Source organism: Lingula anatina, chromosome 9 (assembly GCF_051362555.1).
Source record: "Lingula anatina isolate TDL-2025a chromosome 9, LinAna3.0, whole genome shotgun sequence".
NCBI lineage: Eukaryota > Metazoa > Brachiopoda > Lingulata > Lingulida > Lingulidae > Lingula > Lingula anatina.
In genome coordinates this window covers 6,245,641-6,267,237 of record NC_141775.1, presented here as the reverse complement: position 1 = coordinate 6,267,237, position 21,597 = coordinate 6,245,641, and the positions used below count along the sequence as shown (strand labels likewise).

The window sequence follows — 21,597 nt, the reverse complement described above, 5'->3', positions numbered from 1 at the left end:
AGAACTAAGCAGATCCAATTTTACATCATCAAGTACCCACTTTCGGTGGTCCATGTGTGGACTCTCTCTTCTTTGGCGGAATGTGGAGTTGATTGCAATTTAATATATCCAGTGTTACCTATACTGAATGGGGCTGTACCAAGAAGCTGCAGGTATTATACAGCAGGTACGAGACAAGAGAGGGACGGTGAAGTCATTGGTACTTTCTCACAGGCGGGTAAAGGTAAGGAGGGCTATACAACAAATACAGAATACTGCGCCAAACTGAAAATTTAGGCTTGCTATGAGTGCGCAAATCTGACTTCTAAAGTCGAAGCTTAAGACGAACAAATTAAGAACAGGGAGTTATCACAAAGTTAAGTTTATCCATATTTAGAAACCTTTCTTTACAAAAAGTTCAATATTTCTCCTTAAATTATTTTAAAAGATCATATCATTGTGTATACATGTGTTTTGTGTTGTGTATTTAGAATACCAAGCAGTTGTATGCCTTGGTCTGTGAGACTCTCAAGTACAGTGATGTATTAGACCAAGTCATAGATGCTGTACAGATATGTAAACTGGAGAAGACTTTACAGCGACGGCCACTAGCCCAAGTTGTGGTGTACGATTTATTGATAGGAAAAGGGTTGAAAAGTGATGGAAATTTGAAGGTACACTTTTTTTTTTTCAATTTTAGATTTGCTTTTGAATCTTAATGATCTTTTTTTCCAATTGATATCATAAAACATTGCTAGATATGATTTGCACTTGAGAATCCACTTGTTATTATGATTATTTCAACACTTCATAACATGTATTACAGTATGTTGAAGAGCAGTGCACCTTTACACCTTGAAATTTCTTTCTTTTTCTGAACAATTTTTTTAAAAAATTGATTTCATTGAATTACGCAGTGGTATGGCAACACAAGACTGTCTTCATCACCATAACACATTGAAGTATCTTTATTTTTGTGATAATTATTTTAATTTAACTTTTGACTTTGATTTCAGGCTGCAGTGTGGAAACATAAGGCTGCCCTCAGTGCTGAGCTGGCCAGGCTAAAGGTTCGAGCTAAAGTTGCCAGCAATGAAGGTCTTCTTCCTGAACATGTGAGAAAGGAAGGCAAGTATTTTCTCATATCTTTTAAGATAGTGTCTGGAGAGAAACAAAGCATTCTATTTTTTTCTTTTATATCTGGAGTGTTAAGTATGAAAATTCAAATCCCTAAAAAAGGTGAAATTTGCTTACTAGTAGTGGTATTACATCTAGTACTGGTATGTACAAGTGTATAGGTTTCTTATTCTCAGCATTGGTAATTTTTCTGTCAGTGCCAGTCTTACTTTTATTTATTTGATACTTTGTGCTTTATTTGATTACTTCATAGTTGTTTGGTCCTTTTTTCCTACCTGCCTTCTTTCATTCAGTAATTCATTCCATTCTTTCACTCCCTTACACATTCATTCGTTTATATCCAATGCCACATATTATCATGTACCATAACCTGTTTGATATTGTGATGTGTTCGATTACAGCCCCACTGCCGAGATATGTGAGGGTAAATCTCCTGAAGACCAATGTGGAAGATGTCATTGGACACTTTGAGTCTGAAGGATATTCATTTGACCAGTGCAGCAACAACTATAACAGCTACGAGGAGTATGTGATATTTTAGTTGGAACAGAACAATTGATTACATCACTCAGTTTGAGGGAGAACTGATTTGATATCTTTTGGTGCAAAAAATGAAGACCATTCTGTTATCACCAAAAGGTATCAAGTCAGTTCTCTGTCACATTTAATGAACAATAACTTTTATAGCGTTAGCTTTCTCCATCAGTTCAGAACACTGTACAAACACATTTTTGAATATCTCTTGACCTGGCAGAATATTTTTGCATCCGTCTGTCAGCAAAAGCTTCCATTGCTGGTTGACTTCCATGTTTTGTTTTAAGGAACAAAGTTTGTTGCAGTGATTTAAACATGGCATAATTGAATCCTTCATGGAAAATTGGTCACAAATCTTGACTTGTGTGAAAATGAAAAATACCCTACCTTACTTTATTAATATTGTTGTGTTGTTTGCAGGTACTTAGCCTCTGTAAAATCCCTAACGGGAAAACATTTCTTGAAAGACTTCCATCTTCCCAATGTCCTTGTGTTTCCACCTGGCAAAGATTTCCACCAACATCCCCTGTATACTGACGGCAGCATTATACTGCAAGACAAGGTAAGAGTGGGCAACTATAGCCCTAGGTCAGGGCTCTTTATATCTGCTGACCAAATGATTAAAATTGATAACCATACTGTAATAACTATTCAAATCCTTCTCTATTTTTACCCTCTACTGTTGTAGTTTATGCTAAAAATATCCTTGTTTCTGGGCAGTCAGGTTCTTTCTACATTAAAACCAGTATTGTGCCTTTGTAAAAGAGATGTTATTCATTTTAGGCCAGTTGCATACCAGCTCACATCTTGTCCCCCCTGCCAGGAAGTCATGTGATCGACTGTTGTGCTGCCCCCGGCAACAAGACCTCCCAGCTGGCTGCTGTCATGAACAATGAAGGGTGAGAGCTTTAGAGCATTAAGAATCCTTGGCCCAAGGTTGTCAGTACAGTACTCAAAACTTGCCAATATTTTTAATGTTTTTGGAAGGCACTGTGCTGACATTTAACCAAGTTGTGTCATTAGATTTTTAATAAAGATTTCTTTTGAATTAAAGAATGTGCTGCTCAAACGTAAGGGCATTGTTTACAAATATTGTACATATGAAACTTAAAAACTTACACTAAGATAAATTTAATACTAAATCTATTAAAAGCTAAATGCTAAAAGAGACATAGCTATAGTATTTTTTAAATTTAAGTTTTTAATTTTCTCTTCAAACTATTATAACTGCTGCTATTAGATAATTCTCCATAATAACATTAAAAATCATACTTATCAATAGTCACCATAAACACTGGATGCATAAACCTAAAGGAAAGTCCAGCTAAGTATTACCATATTTTAATGATCAGCTTGTATTTCTAGGAAGTTGCACGCATTTGACAAAGATGGTGCAAGGTTCAAAACACTCAAATCCATGTTGGCCAAGGCTGGGGTACAGTGTGCCCATCTTCACCACCAGGACTTCCTGAAGGTGTCACCACTAGACAAGACATACCAGGATGTGGAATTTGTACTTGTTGACCCTTCTTGTAGCGGATCAGGTGAGACGAGGGATTGGTTGTTTTATTAAAGACATTTCAGGAAAAGTTTGTTTTGCTGAGAAATCAAAAGATATTTGAGAGAATCTTAGAAGCATTTAAATCCACTAAATGTGAAATTTTTTTAGTTGTCATTATTTCTATCTTACAGGTATAGTCAGCAGACTTAACTCCATCACAGATAAAGAAGATTCCACACCAACCCAGCGCCTAGGCAGTCTTGCCAGTTTCCAAGCCTCCATATTGAAACATGCTCTCTCTTTCCCCTACGTCAGGCGTGTAGTGTATTCCACCTGTTCTACTCATAGAGAAGAAAACGAGGAAGTGGTTCAAAGAGTTCTTCTAGAGACTGGTGGTCAGTTTCACTTGACCCGTGCTCTTCCAAACTGGACACACAGGGGCCTGGGGGACTTTGAATTTGGACATTTGTGCCTCAGGGCCTCCGCACAGCAAGACTATACTAATGGCTTCTTTGTGGCTTGTCTTGAACGTTGCCTTGGTGACAAGGAGTGTCTTGACTGTTACCATGGTGATGGAGATGATAAGGCTCAGGCAAATCAAGGAAATTTGAATTCAATGAATACAAACGTGAAAAGGAAACAAAACTCAGAAGGGGTTGTGCCACATGTTTACGACAAGAAAAATTGTAATCAATTTTCCACAAAGGTTGTGTGTAACAATGGCGCCACGGGTGAATTATCCACCAGTAAAAAGTCAAGAAAAAGGAGAAAACTAAATGGTGATTGCGAAAAAGCAGAAGAAAAGTTACAGAATTCTGTTTGGGAGAGCAAAGAAAGAAATGACTCTGTACCAGGGAGCCAAAGTACATTTTTGCTGAAATCAAAAAAAAACGGCCACAAAAAGAGGAAAAGGAAAAAGACTAAGAAACCTATTGTTTGATTATGAATATGTTAATTATTGGTAACTGATTGCCATACGGATATACTATTATATCAGTTTTCTGTTTCCCTAACCAACTGAATACTAGTACGAATTTAAAATTTTGTTTTGGACGACACTGACAGTGACATACAAATATAATTAATAAATATATATAAAAATACCATTTTAATCATGATATTTATTTCATACTTAACAATAAATTGTAACAAAACTAGTATTTAGCAATAAGCCATCTGCAATAACACAATCATATATTTATGGTATTGAGACAAAACGCACCATACTTTCCTGTATCTGTGCAGACATAGGATTACATTAGCCTTTTATAAATGCAGACCTGTCAGAAGTTTCATTCATCTAATCCTGTATGAAATAAAATCTCTCAACACTTTTCGCATCCTTGTAATACACTGTTCATGATTTGGTTCCTCTTTCCCAGGAACTTAACTTATATTTCGACTTTTTTCCTTGTGAAGGATCACAACATTTGTATTACCACAGTAGTAATAAAACAACGTCACGGCAGAGCCATTAACTATTTTAAACAGTTTTTAAGAGGCGTTACTTTATATATACACATATAAAGGCTAGGATGGGCCCAAGGGGTGGGGCATCCTCCATATATATATATATATATATATATATTTATATATATATATATATATATATATATATGCCCCCCTTTCTCCAAATTTAATAATACTGGGCCCACCAGTCCTTAGGTATTCCCTACTTTACAACTAAAGCTTAATTAAAAATACAAAATTATAATACACACATATACACGTACAAAGGACTACTTGCAATGGGTAAGCTATGTACCAGGGGTATCCGCATAGTCCAAGTGTTAAGCACCATTCACTCGAACTGAACTTTTTACAACAATTCACAAAACTAAAATGGGTTTATGCTCTGGTGCTGTAAGTGTCAAGCACTTTCAAATTAACTCTAAATTATGGTCTATGTATTCTAAACTAAATCTCCTGTAGGGTTTTTTTTTTTATTATTGTAAACACATATTAAATTTGAGCTATAAATAGTTTGAAAGATGAGCATTAATAAAGTACTTTCAAATTTCTAGAAACTACTGGCTTTGAACTGACAAAATATCAAATTAATGTATATTTTTTATGTGGCAATGGCGATTTCAATTGACTTTTCTGAACCTGTAAGCCTCTCATGTGATCTGATTGAGAGGATTTGCTTTCACATTTTGATTTGATCACTTAAACTTCACCGTTTTCAGCTGAAAATTACTACTATATTATAATGTAACACTGAAATATCAATACTGTTAATAAACTACAAGTCGCCCCATGATCTGGCCACCAGGTGGCAGCAGTTGCCAGTTAGCGACCACCAGGTGCTTTGTACAGTTCAAACGAATCAACAATTTGAAATGCCACGCAACATAACGTAAGGGAAAAACTGCACTTGTGATACAACATCTACTTCCAAAAATTAACCCTGTGCTTATTTGTGTTAATATCATTAGTATTAGTACGTAATGCCAGGTCGCATCATATAGTAAGGCTCTATTCCCTTAGATTTTAGATCGATCTATCCCCGCGGGGAGTCTCACTAGATTACTTTCAGATAATCCGACTTAAATGTCCGTCCCGCCTACTACAAGCTTTAAGGGGGTAATTAACTTTCGTGTCCGCCCGGCTGACAGCTATTTAGCGTGAACCCCCAGGGAGTTAGGTCGATCTAAAGTAGGTCGATCTAATCTATGGAAATGGGGGGTAACTTATCTATAACAATAAGTGAAAACAATGACATATATGCATACACCTTTACTAGTAATTAGAGTTATTTTTTGATTCGATCAAAAGGAAATGGGACTTTCATAAAATTATACTACTTTTTCCCCATTGTTGTCGTGTATGTGTTACAACAGCAGGATATTTTTGTATTAAAAAGAGAGAAAAACATGCAAAGAAGTCTTGATCTTTGAGATCCCTTTTCAACCTTACCTTTTCAAATATTGGAAATGCAGAAAAAAGTTAATTCTTACACAACTATTTTGTTTTCCACTTTTTAAAGTGAATAGTTTTAAAAAGAGGCGTAATTTTGCTATTAAATACATGGCATATGCCTACTGCAAATAAATACTCTCTAAGGTGATGGCATGCATTTTAGCCTTTCAAATGATTCTTTCTCCAAATTTTCTCTATGATCAGGGTGAGCAATTTTGATTAATTCGTAAGCTCTCTGTCTGAGATTCTTGCCAAACAAAGATGCAATGCCGTATTCTGTCACAATGAAATGTGCATGAGCTCTGCTTGTCACAACACCAGCACCTGAAGACAAAAAAAATTTAAAAATTTAATAATTTTTCATTTAACTATCCCTCCAGTTTTAAAAGGCACTGTATCCTGTCTTCAAAATATAAACCAGATTTTGTATTTACTCAGACAAGGTGCTTTTTTTCTTTTTATCATTTTGTTGAATTTCTTTGATTACACAGTGAATATCATAGATTACTTCATTTCTTGTGTACATACTTTTAAAAAATGTTCAATTTTTCTATAATGCATTAAACATTATTTTGCAAAAGCAACATTGGATCCTGTCAAACCGTAGACATTCTGATTCATGGGTAAATATTTCTTGGGACGTAAGGGAATTAAGTTTTGCTAAAAAAAAGTCCACCTCCATTTAAAAATACAATATGACTGACCACCTTACCTTTCTTCAGATAGGGTACAATTTTACTCTCCCCATTCTTGGTCACAGATGGCAGTGCTAGGATGGGTTTCCCAAGACCATCCACACTCAAAGCTGCTCCACGCAAAAAGTCTATCTGGCCACCCACACCTTCAGAAACCAATAGAAAAACACTTATTGAAAATGTAGCGATCACTCATACATATATTTTTACCACCTACGGCATAGTCAAACAGGTCAATAGGTCACATTATAAATTTTTTTTCTGAATCTTAGGCCCCATTCCCATAGACACCAACAGTCTACGTGGATCAACCCAACCCAACTCCCTGGGGACTCTCGCTGAATGCAATCAACCAGTCATATTAACACACCTTCCACCTGGCTTTAAGTAAAATACAGAAGAACTGGTGATAATCAGTATCACTGTTAGGAAATTTGACACTTAGCAAAAGGTGAACTTATCATTCATTGCCATAGCAACCATCTTTCTAATGAAAGCAGCAAATTGAATTTATGTTCAAACAGGAATAACAAGAAGTCTGTGGGAAATGTGAATATGATTGCTTCTGAGAAAATCAATACTGATTAAAAAAAAAGCCAAGATGATTCTGTCCTATACTCTCTTACATTATGACTAGCTCAAAATATTAATAAAAAGTTCTTGATGCCTTATAAATTTTGAAATTTTGGCTTTTTGAAGGGGAGAACTATTGAATTCAACCAAATATATGCACGTTTTAACAGTTTTCGTATGTTGTGATAGTCAAAAATTCTACTGTGAATACAGATACAAAGTTAAATGAACAAACAAATCTTAGGTTATACTTATAAAATCATGCTGAGCCACACAAAAATAAATATCAGTGTAAAACTTGCCTGAATACATTCTAGTTCCGATGGAGTCTGCACACACCTGTCCTGTCAAGTCAATCTCAATACACGAGTTGATTGCCGTCACTTTGGGATTCTGGCTAATTATTGCGGTGTTGTTTACAAATGCAATGTCCAACATCACTAAAATTTTAAAAAGATTTTTTAAAAAATTAATTAAATTTATATGTTTTTTTTTTCAAGGTCAACATACATTATTCTAATGACTAAAATTTGACAAAACATATCTTCTTTTCCTTTTTCATTTGAAATAATCAAAAGATTGTCTTACTCATTAACAAAAATAGGTTCAGATAAAAAATATCCAATCACATTCTAAAAAAAAAGCCAGTCTCTTTCTAGCCTATTTTCTCTCAGGCTCACCTATAAAAGGATTATTATCCATGAAGTCATACAGACGCTGTGTACCAACTGCAAAACCCCCGACAATTTTTCCAGGATGGATTGTCTTCCTGGCATTTGTGATGGCGCCAGCTTCTACGAGATCTACGACACCATCGCTGAACATCTCCGTGTGGATTCCAAGATCTCGGTGACTCCACAGTGCCGCCAGGACCGCGTCAGGGATCGAACCAATACCTGATTGTGAATGGATATAAGGCAAAATAGTGTACTGATATAAATGTATTTTGCAGATATTTTCTTTTATGCACTGTTAATTGACACTTTAAGTAAAAATTATATCTGAAGTAAAAACCGTGATGAAAAGCTGTGTGCTGACTAACAGATTATGAAGTACTAGTATACTATAAACAACTTCATATTATCAATATTATGAACAATTATCTTCAAACCTCAAAACAGAAAATCTAATGTTAAAAGCTGAAATTACTGGTACTAAATGACCTGAGAACGAGATAAGGTTTCCAATGTCATAACAACTATTCTCAAACTGCATGAGCAGATACATTGTTTATTATAAACTATTTCGAATAGATGAACACCTGAAAGCAATGAAGATCAATACACAAATATATGAGTCAATACAGGCAGTGGGCAGAGCCATAGACTCCCACTACTTATGCTACAATACTGATGCTAGTTCTGCAGTACTAAGCCATGTGATGATTGAAACCTTCATTGGCTCATCTCAGAAGTATTGTTTTTATAACAGCTCAAAGCCATAAATCTTGATAAAAAAGCAAACAAAACAATGTGGATTTTAAAATTTGAATAATTGTGGTAACCTTAATCACCAAAAAAAAAAAAAAAAAGGAGAAAACAACAAAAAATAAAAAGACACTACAATCTCAAAAGGCATCATCTCACTCACAAAAAAAAAAAACCAAACGCAAGAATTATAAAAATATGCTAATTACTTCAGTTAGTTAAAAAAAATTATTTGCTTAAAGAAAAATCCCCACTGATTAACCACAAACAGAATTTTTGCTTTTGCTCACAAACAGCAAGTGGATCCAAAAATTAGGGAAGGACACAAAAGGAGCTTGAGCGACTAAGTGCTCTGCACAGAGACATTGAATTACACTGCACTCCATCATGCCAATGCAATTATCTAGAACTGACAGTATCCAGACCTGTAGTTAAAGATTAAAAAAAAAAAAAAAAAAAAAAAAAAAGAGGAGGGGGTGGGGGGGAGGGGTCATTTCTGAAAAAGTGGACCTTAGGTGATTTCCAACTGGAGCCCAGATTAATTTTGATTAAAACTTTATCTTTTCCTGACCAAAAGTTTATTACTTCCATCTCCTCCCCCCTCCTCCGAGATCCCCCAACCCCGCCCCCCTTAAAATCCCTCTTCCTATGAGCCTGGTGTCTACAATAACAAACATGAATGTGCCAGACAAGTTTGAAAGCCACATAACAACAACACCCAGAATTTCTGAGATCTTTTCCACCACAAAAATTTTCACAAACATTTTCACCACTGTTTCAATGAAGGACGGCAAAATTATCATACACAGCTTTTTAGAGGAAAACTTTCTACTAGTAATACACCAAGAAACTAGGGGTTTAAAAAAGAAATAATTGAAAATTATACTGAACATGCTTTTACACTGATTAATAAATATAGATATATATTTGAATGAAACAACACCGAGTGATATTTAAATACGAATGGATTATTAACTTACAATGAAGATGATACCCTTTGGAAGAGTGTAAGTATTAAGAAAAAGGAGAAAAAGACCAAAACCACAAAAACCAAAACAATAGATAGAGTAAACAAAATTATCATACAAGTATACCCAAACCAAAGATAAAAAAAATACTACATTTGATTTACTGTAGAGAATAGGAAAAGAAAGAGATGTATACATGGAATTCTATATCCTTTATCCAGTATAAAACATTTCTGTCATCTTTTCTTATAATTTCACACAACATTTAGAATTAATGCCTATTGAATCAATACTTAAATAACCCAATGACAGGTATAAATCTATATTATAGCTACTAGTAGTTAAAACATTTTGTTGCATATGACGAAGCTTCTATGCAAATCCAAGTCTTAATACATCACCACCAACACCTCAACTATCACAATAACGAAACACCCTAACACAATTTTTAAATATCAACCTAGCACATCTTAAATATCACAAATCTGCACCAGTCTCAACTAACACAATATGAAATTCTCAAGATGTCTAAGAGTTCTCAACTAATGCAATGAAGCAATCTCAACACAACGTGTTTCATGTAACGCAATCTTACCCATTTGCAGAGTGGCCCCATCTTGGATCAAGTTGGTAGCAATGATGCGACCAATTTGTTTTTCTACTTCAGTAGGGACACCATGTTTCATCTGTGGCAGAGGAAGATCTCCTTGGACGACAGCGTCAAAGTGGGACAGATGGACCATCCCGTCACCAAATGTACGTGGCATGTTGGGGTTCACTAGACCTGAGAAAGAAAAAAGGCAATTTTCAAATTATGTTGGATGTTTTTCAAATAAAAAATAAAAACTTTCGGAACAAAATTTCTGTTCTGAAAATGTTTTCGAGTTCATATTCTTGTTTTTGATTTAAAAAAGCTTTTTTATTTATAATAGGCGAAAATTTAAGGTGGCAAGGATTGAGCATATCACTATGCCCTCCTTTCACAAACCCCTCCCCCTTCCCCCCCCCCCTGTATCCCCTGGGACTTACCTACAATATACCTGGCATTCTGAATGGCAGCTCTTGAACAGTCCACACTGGGACCCAGCGTACAAAAACCATGCTGATCAGGTGAGCTGACGGAGATCAGGGCAACATCTGGTGTGATTAAATTGCGGCGGAATAGCAAAGGAATCTCACTCAGGAAAATGGGGACAAAGTCTGCTCGTCCAGAATTGATCGCCTCTCGACAGTTGGCACCAATGAAAAATGAGTTGCATCTGAATATACCTATAATAAAATAATGTATTCAGCACTGCTCATAATGTCCCATATAATAGCTGTTGGCTGTCTATGCTGCTTATGCTACCGTTTGATTACATAATAGTAGAAAGAAAAAACGATTTAATATGGCAAATAATAATCTATCAGGACATACAGGTTAAATAACAAGATGCATAAACAACAATTTTCACATATATGTGTTAATTAAACTCTGAATACTTCATACCAATGGATGAAATTGATCTCTCTTGTAACTTACTTCATGAATACTGTGCATAATAATGGCATTTATGTTAACTCAGTCAGAAAAGGTTAATGGATTTTCACATGTGCCTTCGTGTGCAATTGAGAAAAGCTCTTGCTCACATAACAATTAGAACATTTGCCAAAATGACTCAAAAGGAGAAATATACAGAGCCTGGAAGGCTACATACATATTATTGTTATTTTATGTCAAAGAGTATACACCAAGCTGATGCATTTAAAAAAAAGGGTGGTGATTTTTTTAATAAAGCTGAGAATTTTGTTTCCACCAAAATTTCACCCAAGTCAACATAATGGGGACATAAGATAATGCCCACTAATTATTTCCTCATTTAATTCTTTATGTCAATGCAAACCAGTATAGACACTCACCACTGAACAAATCTTTGGTTAATAAATCTTTGCAAACTAATTGTGGATAGGTAAAGTTGGCCCATATCCTTAAAGCTACTACTGATGTTCATTAATCAAACTGAATGTTGTGGTAATATAAAGGGCAAATGTTAGATAACATGCATTCTAGAGCTGCAACACTACATAGTAAAATACTAAATACTGTGCATATTGAACCCTCTCTGTCTCTCTCTCTCTCTCTTTGAATTTTATATTTCTTACAAGCCAATTAATACTGTATATTAATCAACAAAAAATCATTTTCAGACTGAACAATCCACTGAAGATCTTTTTTCAAATAACTTAAAAAATCCAATTATTTCAGCAGTTTTCTGTAATAAATTGTATAAAAACTCCCCCCCCCCCACACACACACACACCATTTTCAAATGATTCTGTTTCAGTCACACAAACCCAACCTGAGTTCTAGAAAGAGGTGAGTGTCCACCCAATCCCAAGTACACAGAACCCAAGGATTTTCCCAGTGAACCCTCCAGCCATCATTTGGACAGCCGCTGGCATCCCCAGACAGCCAATATTTTCAAAGAAGGCTGGAAAGATCATGAGTTATTTTGAAAAAATGATGGCTTGGACTCCTGGAAATTGTGTAGGACATAACAGGTGATAACTTTGGACGGCCTGTAGCCCCAGTCCTGGGAAAAGCCCTGACAGAGTCAGATCATGGCAAATATTTTTCTAGAATCTGCCACATCAGACTGGTCTGGTATGCAACACTTTCTTCAGATATTGATCCCACCAGGAAGTAATGATTTCATATTAGCTTTATCACCTTTCAGTGAGAAAGCACGACAGACAGACATTAAAATTATGAAAATGAACTTAGACATGCAATATTTCTTAGACATATATGAAAAGACCAAGTCTCACAGGTAAAGAGACATGCTAAGCCCTCTCTCTCTCTTTCTCTCTGCACAATTACCACATGATTTCTTGCTCAAATTTTATAAAAATTATTTATTAATACCTCTTGTGCATAATTACACCCCATTTCCAGAGATTAGATCGATCTACTTTAGATCGATCTAAAAGCTCTGGGAATAGAGCCTTAGTCATAGCCTTAGCCATCTAAAAAACTCTTCATTCACTAAAAAAACCTTATTACCTAAAACACAGACAGGATTTGGGGTTATAAAAGATGAGATAGAAAAGAATAGTGATTTGGTCGTAATTAATTATGACTGGGGGGTCTGGGGGCTGCTTAAGGTGGAAAAACACCAAGAAAAAACAAAACTGAAAATAAAATGCATTTTTCCTGACCTTCATATTCTGGTTTCACATAAGTAGCTGGTCCCTCTGTGTGTATATGCATGACTTCTATACCAGTTAAGTCAGCATCTTTACCATGCTGAGCCAGAGCATCCACCAGGGGGATGGGCGTAGCGGCCCCTCCATGGACAAATACCTTCATACCTGAAATTTAACATTTTCCACATGAGAAAAACAATCCGTCTGTATAATTTAAACATAAAAATAATTACATATGCTGTATGGAAGTTTTTTAAAACACGAGTTGATTTATTATTAGATTCATACAAAGTGTATCTTCCCTAACCAAATAGCAGGAAAAACTGACCTAAGACCCCCCCCCCCCCAAAAAAAAAAAAAAAAAAAAAACAAAAAAAACAGCATATAGGTCAAGGGTTTTAGGTGGTCCAAATGGACCATATTACTGGTTTGGAAAGGGTCCAATTTGCATCAAACTTTGATCTACATGTAGATCAACTGAAACAGTCTACATTGATTGATAAAAGGTCACCTACTAAAAATAAAATGGTCCAGCCCTAAACATAAGCCATATACAAGGCCCTGTACAATAGTGGGGGATTATATTCATAATATGCACACTCCTATTTTGAAAACTGAATCAGGACGTGGGCAGTTTCTTCTGTTACAACCATACCAATATTGATTTTAAGGGCTGAGAGGAAATATCAGTTGTACTGATACAGATTTGCCAACTCAGTGAATACTGCTCCATGGACATATGACCTTTCCCTTCAAATGTTAGGGAATATGCAGAAACGAAACAGATTCTGGCCACATACAGGTATCTTGTCCGTTAATTCTGTCTTTAACAGTACATCTAGCTCCAATCAAGGTGTGCTCAAAAAAAAAAAAGTGAAACTGTAACTGGAAATAGTCCAGCTGACCTCGCCAGAAAACCAGACTGCAGTGGAGATCAGCAATGTACCTGAGAAAGTTGCCTCGAATTCTAATTGTCCATTGAATTCAATCATTGTCTATACATTTGGCTCTGAACAGCCTTAATCTGTAGTCCAAATGAGTAATTTTTTGAGCTTCTGGCTGGACTGTATTCAAGTCAGATCTGTTGTTCGGAGTTCGAACGAATGAACGCAAGCTTCAGTTTTCATTTTTATTTTTAGCTTTCATTTTCTCTAAACCTTCTCTCATATTTCACCAAATTACATGCTGGATATTAACATTTTTTTATTATGAACTTAATCAAACAAATATCTAAAGGATCAAAGAATTGATTTTAAATCCTTGATTTTCACAAGGCCCTTTAACTGTATATATTGAAGTGATATTCAAAGAAGAAATCAACATTTTAATTGAGCAGTAGAAGATGTTTTATAACTTACTGAGTATTTCTAATAAAGTTAAAAGAAAACCGGTACCCCAATGACCGGTGAAGACAGAATTTCAACACAGTTAATGACAAAAACTCAAAAGAGTAAAATAAAATATTGGTAAAGGTTAAGCATTAAATACGAGAAAAATGCGCTGCTATAACCATAATTGGATATAGCATCGCAGTACAAATCCAATACATAAACCACACATTACGAACAAGCACTCTGACATGCCAATGACACTTATCAATGACACATGTTAGCGACACTTACCCGATCTTACAACTGCTACGGCTTCTTCCGCCGACATCCATTTGGGAGTTTTATCTGGAATCGGATGAAAAGGTTCTGGGGAATACAGATGAAAACATCTTGAAGCTGAAACGATTCCTGGTTTTAACTGCTCGCTAACTGTCCTCGTGCATAGCCTAGCTACGTTTTTCAACACCGAAGCCATTTCATTGAATGGGAAGATCAAATGTTTTGACCTTCAAACAGTACGACCTCATTTATACTTGGCATGCAGCGGTGATGGGATGATGTTTTGCAAGATAGTCCAAATACTAAGTTTAATGTTTTACCGTTTTGAGTAAGCATCAAAAATCATAATCAGATGTTGAGCTCATGTGATAACTTTATCTAATATCACTGCGGTTGAATCCATGCATAAAATTCCAATATTATTTCATTCTAGTCAAATTAACATCATATTTCATTTACAATTACGTTTGTACAAGTACAATGATATATTGCCTCCAAAATCAAAAGAGCGGTGTTTCAGGAAGTGGGTACGTGATCGGTGAAAGGCATCGAACCGCTCCCCTTCCTTGATTGAATGTCTTAATCACTGACAAGCCCTTTCCGTTCCTGAAAATCTGCTAAAATCTGGGGAAAAATACTACAAATAGCAAAGGATTAGATAATTGTATTTATTTATTTATTTATTTATTTATTTATTTATTATAATAGGCCTTTATTACATATAGGCCTATTTTTAAATTTATTCCCTACATGGTAAATGCAAAGCAATCTGTGTAATTTTTAGGTAAACATCTTGATTTGTCAAATAGACCTGGATTGAAACTAAGAAAAAATTTTAAAAAGGAAGAAAAAGGGGAAAAGAATAACTTACATTTTAATTTATATCTGAGAGCCTGCAAATACCTCAGATACCGAGACAGTTAAAAAAGGTGAAATCAATGTTGACTATTGTTTACGTGACTTTCCCCGTGAAAATTAAGAAACAAAAGCAAAATAACGCACTGGGTATTTAAATCTGCGTTTAAACACATCCACATTGCAGCAGCTGTTCTGTGGTGTGGAAGCTTAATTAGAATTACGTAGCCAATGTTTCCATTGAGTTGTGGGCATGATCTGGAACAATGGATTTCATTAATGAAAAAAGCATGATTCTTAATTGGAATTAAATGGGTATATTAACAGATATGTTATCGGAAATGATCTAATCATCTTTAATATTTCAAATTGTTGTGCAAAGACGAAATTATATAATCTTTGCTTAATCATATATTAAATTAGGCCTACCACATAAGAAGTTAATAAAAATTGTAAAATGATTTTTTTTTAATATCAATGCATAATATTCTTCGTGTTTATAATCGTTCTCTGTGTGAAATGAACGGAATATATAATGTCCTTCGCTCAATTGAGCCATCCGTAAAAAATAGCAACTTTCCAATATTATTACATAAGATGATGTCCTCAATGATGATATAAGATTATCTTCCTCCTTTCCAGCCACCTTAGATCTCACGAGATCTCACGCGAGATTACTAGTCCATCACGTTTTAGGAAAATGAGACGATTTATCAAGCTTGAAACTAAATATAATATGTGATTATAATATATATAACTTACTAAAATGAATCACAAAAAAAAAAAAAACTTATGATCAAAGTGCGTTTGATAAGTAATTGAAATAAACAATAATAAATGTGAAAATGATGTGTAAGCTAGTTAGCACTAAAAATTCCGTGGGAACTCGGTCGACGTCTTTAATTATGTCGACACTAGTGACCCGAAATTCTACAGTCAGTCGATTTGAGTCATAAGACATCAATACAACAAATGTGCATGCAACTGGTGGCGTTTTGTTCTCGAATATATAATACTCGCTATGTCCAACTTCAGTACCATGAAATGTCATCATTTCCCCAAAAAGTTGTCTGAGATCATTTTCATAAAAAAATTGTGTTGACATACACACTAAAGCATTCCATATTGTCACGGAATTAGTTCAATCACTACAATAGGGCCAATGAACATGAATGCCCCACAGTAAACCTTTACTATTGTTATTATTGTCGTATCCAGTTTGTACAATATTTGTAAGGGAGAGCGGGAGGGAAATATTATTGACAAAAGGTCCTCATATATTTCTATAACCCAAACGGAATGATTAAAAAGGTCTGATTCTGAATTAGACAGAAGATATAGCTTTTATGTTGGCCGTATGTTGTTCTTTGCAGTGAGAGAATTGGCAATTCCGAGTCCGGTGTTCAGGGACTCCGTACCCATATTAATCATCGGCGCTGATCCTCTCTTCCTGTGATTACCTTATAATATAAAAGAATATCTAACAGCCTTGTTCCCGTCTCCCTGTCCTTCATGTTTATCATTTAAGGCCCTGCTGTTCCTATTATTGCCCCATTCTTCGTCTGATAAACTGGTGTAGGCCTACAATATTACCATTATTACTAAATTATCCAGTCCCGTCATCGGCGGGAAGCCGCCAACCTCCCTCCCTCACCCTCTCCCTTAAGTTTTTGATATTGTATTGATTCCAGTATTTTTTCAATACACGACCCCTACTATTTACCCTGGAGTCCAACCTTGACACACAGAGTCAGCGTTCGCAGTACTAGAGCCAGCGTGCACACACATGGGTGTGGCTCAGTCACGATTTCGCAGGACGACGGACAAGCTGAATCGCAACGTCACGATGACGCACTCGCAGAATCAATCGCACGTACTTTACATAAGCCGGGCATGAACAAAAGACGAAATACAATAGCTGGTGAAGCGACGTTCCTTGCGACATGTATATATATTTATATTTATATTTAGACATATATGAGTGAAGTGAGCGACGAGTATATTAACATTGAGAAGCCCAGGTGAGGACAGCATACAAACACCGGGGAATTTACTAAGCTGAACCTGAAGGGAGAGTCGGCGTTGGTCCAGCTATTGTTGGAACACTTAATTCAGACTTTGTTAAACACAAATAAACATCATGTGTTTGGTTACGACAACGTGATACCTGTTTAACGGATACATTATTGCATATATGCGACTGTCAAGGTGTGTGAGCGCGTGTTCCTAACGAGAGCTTCAGAAGTATTTACCCACCAGGGTCACGGTTGAAATAGATGTATTGACAGGTATACGCCAAGATGCAGTAACATATTTGACCGTTCGCCGGCTTCACTTAAGCATACATGTACCATATACAGAGGAGAGACCTGAGCAAACACTCCATCAAAAATAGCGTGGTTTAATATAAGACGCTGCATTTACCGAGTACATTCCCACCACCGACACGACTGCACGGGGTCTTGAAGAAAAAGAGACAGCGGGTGGTCTCATTTCTTACGGATATCTGGTGCTGGTACACGAAACAATATTGATGCCACGGAGAAGGCCAAGTGAACAGAGAACCTCCATATCGTTTGAAAGAATACAGAAAGACATAATCCGACAGGTCTTTGGAACAGTCGTGTGATGTCAACGCAGGAAAGATACACGTACACATCGGCTGATAGATGCTAAAGTGATGCAGCTTTAAATAAGAAAAGCAATCTTTAAAAAGCTTAAAATCAAAGGCACAATACTAAGAAACCCGAGAAACAGTGGTGAAACAAATACTCCTAGTTTGAAATACGTTACTGGTAACTCTCAGGAAAGGAGTGACAATAGTCAGGAAACGACAGTGACAACCTTTAAAAAAATCCCCACCAAAACAGTGACTTTATCAGCGAGCTCAAAAACTAACTGGCTTTTCATTTAATATCACACCCAGGTGCCAGTTACATGCAATAGGGTGTTGTCGCATATCTGCCTCTATAACAAGACATAAATAGAAGAAAAAATAATCGATAGAGCGACAACGAGAAGCCACATTGCTAGCTTCGTCGCATGAGCATTTAGAATTAGTACAATTGTATTTATATAGAAATTTTATATACAATGGCGATAGCACGCAGTATGGGCAGAGGGAATGGGAATGCTTTTGCCTTTTGTGTATTTATTGCGTTTCTGGGGATTGTGACTCCGGTTGATGTGAAAGATGGAGAGGAGGAAGGTAAGAAGACGCTTGCATTTTGATTGTTTCTCTCTCTAGCGCTTTTGCATTCCGTTCTTTCGGTTTCTTCGCCACACCCTCCTTTTTTTATTATCGGCACACACAAACGCATACACTCCTCTCTCTCTTTCTCTCTCTCTCTTTTTCTCTCTGAAACGTATTTGACCCCACGTGTGCGTGACAGCGTCTTATTCCTACAAGCAACATTCCTTCTTCTCAGTTTGCAGACTTAACTGGGCATGACACACTAATTTATATTTCACATTGACACCACTGACAAAATCTATAATACCAATTGAGTAACCTGCTATTTTAGTGTACTATTCAGGGGCGGATTTAGGCCGTCTTCTGGGTCTTCCGGAAGACGGTCAGATTTTCTAGTTTACATTGAAGGGTATCTAATTTTTTCTGTCGGAAGACGGTCAAAAATGGAAAATGGATAACCAAATATAATATGGAAGACTGTCAGGAAATATTTCTGGATCCGCCCCTGCTATTGTCCCGTCACATACATGTATATCCCCCCTCCCCTTCACCCTCAACCCCCTGCCCTTCAACCCGTATCCCATCTCCTTCACCCCCTATCCCATCTCCTTCTCCCCCTAACCCTCTTCCCACCCCTCTCCACCCCTCTCCTCCACCCCACTTCCCTTACTGCCATACACTCACGCATTAAATCAAAACCCGTGGGCATTGTCTACCCTCTCAGTTTGAACATCTCTTAATCTTTGGAACTGTTGTTTTTTTCCATTTTCATGGGTCATTGGGGCGAGGATTTTCTTAGATCTTTCTGGTCTCGCAACCAACACACTATTAAATTCTATATAAACCATACTTTCTGGTCGTGACAAGTCTTGTCTGAACTGGACTTCTCCCAAGTTCCCGCTTTGGATATCAGTCGTTCTTGTAAATTAACACATCATGTTGTCGAAGGTGAGATCTCAATAAAAGCCATATGACTCCACTGAAGCGTCAGCAACACAGTTGAGAACTAAACAAACGGTCTCGTCACACGTCAGGCACATTGATATGACAAAAAAAAACCTATCAGATCAAATAGCGTTCGATTTAACAATGCAGTGGGAGTTAGCTTAAAGTCTGGCGAGTCAGAATTTCCATCCTTTCACCTTAATGCTTTATTTGCTCATTCAAATGGCTAAACAGAAAAGGTCCACTTTGAATCGACAATTGATCTAGATTCTATGTCGTTTCTCGGGTTGGGTCACCCAAGGGGGTAAAAAGTTCCACTTTTTGTAGGGGAAAAACTTTAAAATGGTATGCCTGCGTTCTGGGTATTTTATCTATTGATAGGAGAATTGTATTGTGTGAGTTTGGAAAACTGAGAACCCAATTTCGAGTTAGATAAAGAGGTAGCATGCTTTCCCTTCTCATGTGTTCAAAACTAGTTAAAAAAACGTGATGTGTTATATTATCTAAGGGTGTGGAATGTATGTCTTTGGTTTACGTAGAGCCTTTCACATCAGTTAATCCGGAATCTTTGGTCACGATCCTGTCTAAAGGTGGTGCCCCTTTTTTAATAAATAAGCGTCTAACCAAGGCGACAATGTTTGTTCACATCTTGTTTCAGTGGCTTTCCATTTGCTTCGGACCACAGTGTTTGCTTATATGATTAAAGGCCAGTGTGGACTTTCCCCTTTCTCTCTCTCTCTCTCTCTCTCTGCGTACATGTGTTTCTGTCAGTTCGTGTGTTTGAGAGAGAGAGAGAGAGAGAGAGAGAGAGAGAGAGAGAGAGAGAGAGAGATCAAGGGAATGTCTAGCATTCAACACACAAACGCACACCTACGCACGCGAACGCAAGTGGACGCGAAGACTTGTGTCAAAGACAAAAAAGTTCGCTTTTTTGCGTGTTCGCGTAATCAATCGGACAGGTGCACGCATGCTTTAGGTTTAGTGGTAAAGTTTTTTTTTCATTCAAAAAAAAAAACGAGAGAGCATTCTTCCTGTTATACGGATATATTTTATTTTGCTTGATTTGAAATATTTTGAAATTTAGATTGCAATTATGCACGGCTTGAAAAAGGGTTTGCAAAATCATATCATATGTGCGAGGGCGATATGGAACGAGACAGAATTCATAATCATTCTGCTGTTCTTTTTTCATTCTTTGCTAGTTAAAAATTATAAACCTTATTCGTGACAAAGATGACAATGGTATATACCTTTATTCTCTTCATTGAAAGGGAATCCGCCAAAGGCCGAAACATGATACCTGAATGTTCAAAAGAGTATTTATAACAAACTAATAGTAGGTCTGTCTATACAATGGATATATATAAAAAATGTATCGCATAACAGGTGCCCATTCAAAGTCAGAAATAGTGAGGTATTAATTTGAAAAACCCATTTCTGCAAGCGGAGACTGCTAGAGGCCAGGTTTAACGGTAGAATGAAGCCGATGAAGTCCTTATAAAATATCGCAATTTTCACTTATTTCTTTGAAATGACCAATGTTCTCTATTCTTTTTGTTTGTTTTTTTATTCACACACACACACAGACACACACACACAGAGAGAGAGAGAGAGAGAGAGAGAGAGAGAGAGAGAGAGAGAGATGGCACTCCAATGACAGTAACCCGAAAAAGACCAGTATTTGAAGCTCAATATGAAAAAGAAATAGAATTTTTGATCGTGTAGATTGCCGTAACGTATTCTGAAATAACAGTACGCACGAGCGTATGGCGACGTTTTAAGTGGAAAGGGACAGAGAGATGGGCCACTTAAATCTGCCACTTAAAATGATGCGTACTATCATGTTACTCTTGTGAGGACATTAACGGACAAAGGCTAGCAAGGTGCTTACTGTTTACGATCTGTTTACACAGACGGCCGTTGAGTACGTTCCTCATGAGAGAGAGAGAGAGAGAGAGAGAGAGAGAGTAAGAGACACAGGACTTTTTTTCTAATAAAAGTTATAAATAATAATAATAAAAATAATAAAGTGAACAGGTCCAATAGCCTTTCTCTTCTGATCCAGATTGACT

General features: G+C 36.5%; 3 protein-coding genes across 5 annotated transcripts in view; 2 read left to right on the top strand and 1 right to left on the bottom strand.

The window, feature by feature from the left end:
- Positions 1–13: 13 nt before the first annotated feature.
- Positions 14–4,487, top strand: LOC106173379 (28S rRNA (cytosine-C(5))-methyltransferase). Its single transcript, XM_013554496.2, has 8 exons — positions 14–223; positions 471–653; positions 996–1,107; positions 1,518–1,641; positions 2,071–2,212; positions 2,434–2,549; positions 3,016–3,194; positions 3,343–4,487. The coding sequence occupies exons 1-8, from the start codon at positions 128–130 to the stop codon at positions 4,089–4,091; spliced, it is 1,701 nt and encodes a 566-aa protein (XP_013409950.2). The 5' UTR covers positions 14–127; the 3' UTR covers positions 4,092–4,487.
- LOC106173366 (succinyl-CoA:acetate/propanoyl-CoA:succinate CoA transferase) lies at positions 4,253–14,821 on the bottom strand. Its single transcript, XM_013554481.2, has 8 exons — positions 14,545–14,821; positions 12,935–13,087; positions 10,766–11,005; positions 10,332–10,520; positions 8,022–8,237; positions 7,644–7,781; positions 6,786–6,914; positions 4,253–6,397 (listed from the first exon to the last, which is right to left on the bottom strand). Exons 1-8 carry the CDS (start codon positions 14,726–14,728, stop codon positions 6,213–6,215), a joined length of 1,434 nt encoding a protein of 477 aa, XP_013409935.2. The 5' UTR covers positions 14,729–14,821; the 3' UTR covers positions 4,253–6,212.
- A 2,298-nt stretch (positions 14,822–17,119) lies between these two features.
- The window catches only part of LOC106173376 (uncharacterized), a 23,763-nt gene continuing 19,285 nt past the window's right edge, over positions 17,120–21,597 (top strand). For all 3 annotated transcript variants that reach the window (XM_086995250.1, XM_013554492.2, XM_086995249.1), the window contains exon 1: positions 17,120–18,595. In XM_086995250.1, the coding sequence (XP_086851376.1) occupies positions 18,481–18,595 (115 nt within the window). In that variant the 5' untranslated portion in view covers positions 17,120–18,480. The remainder of the gene's footprint in view (positions 18,596–21,597) is intronic.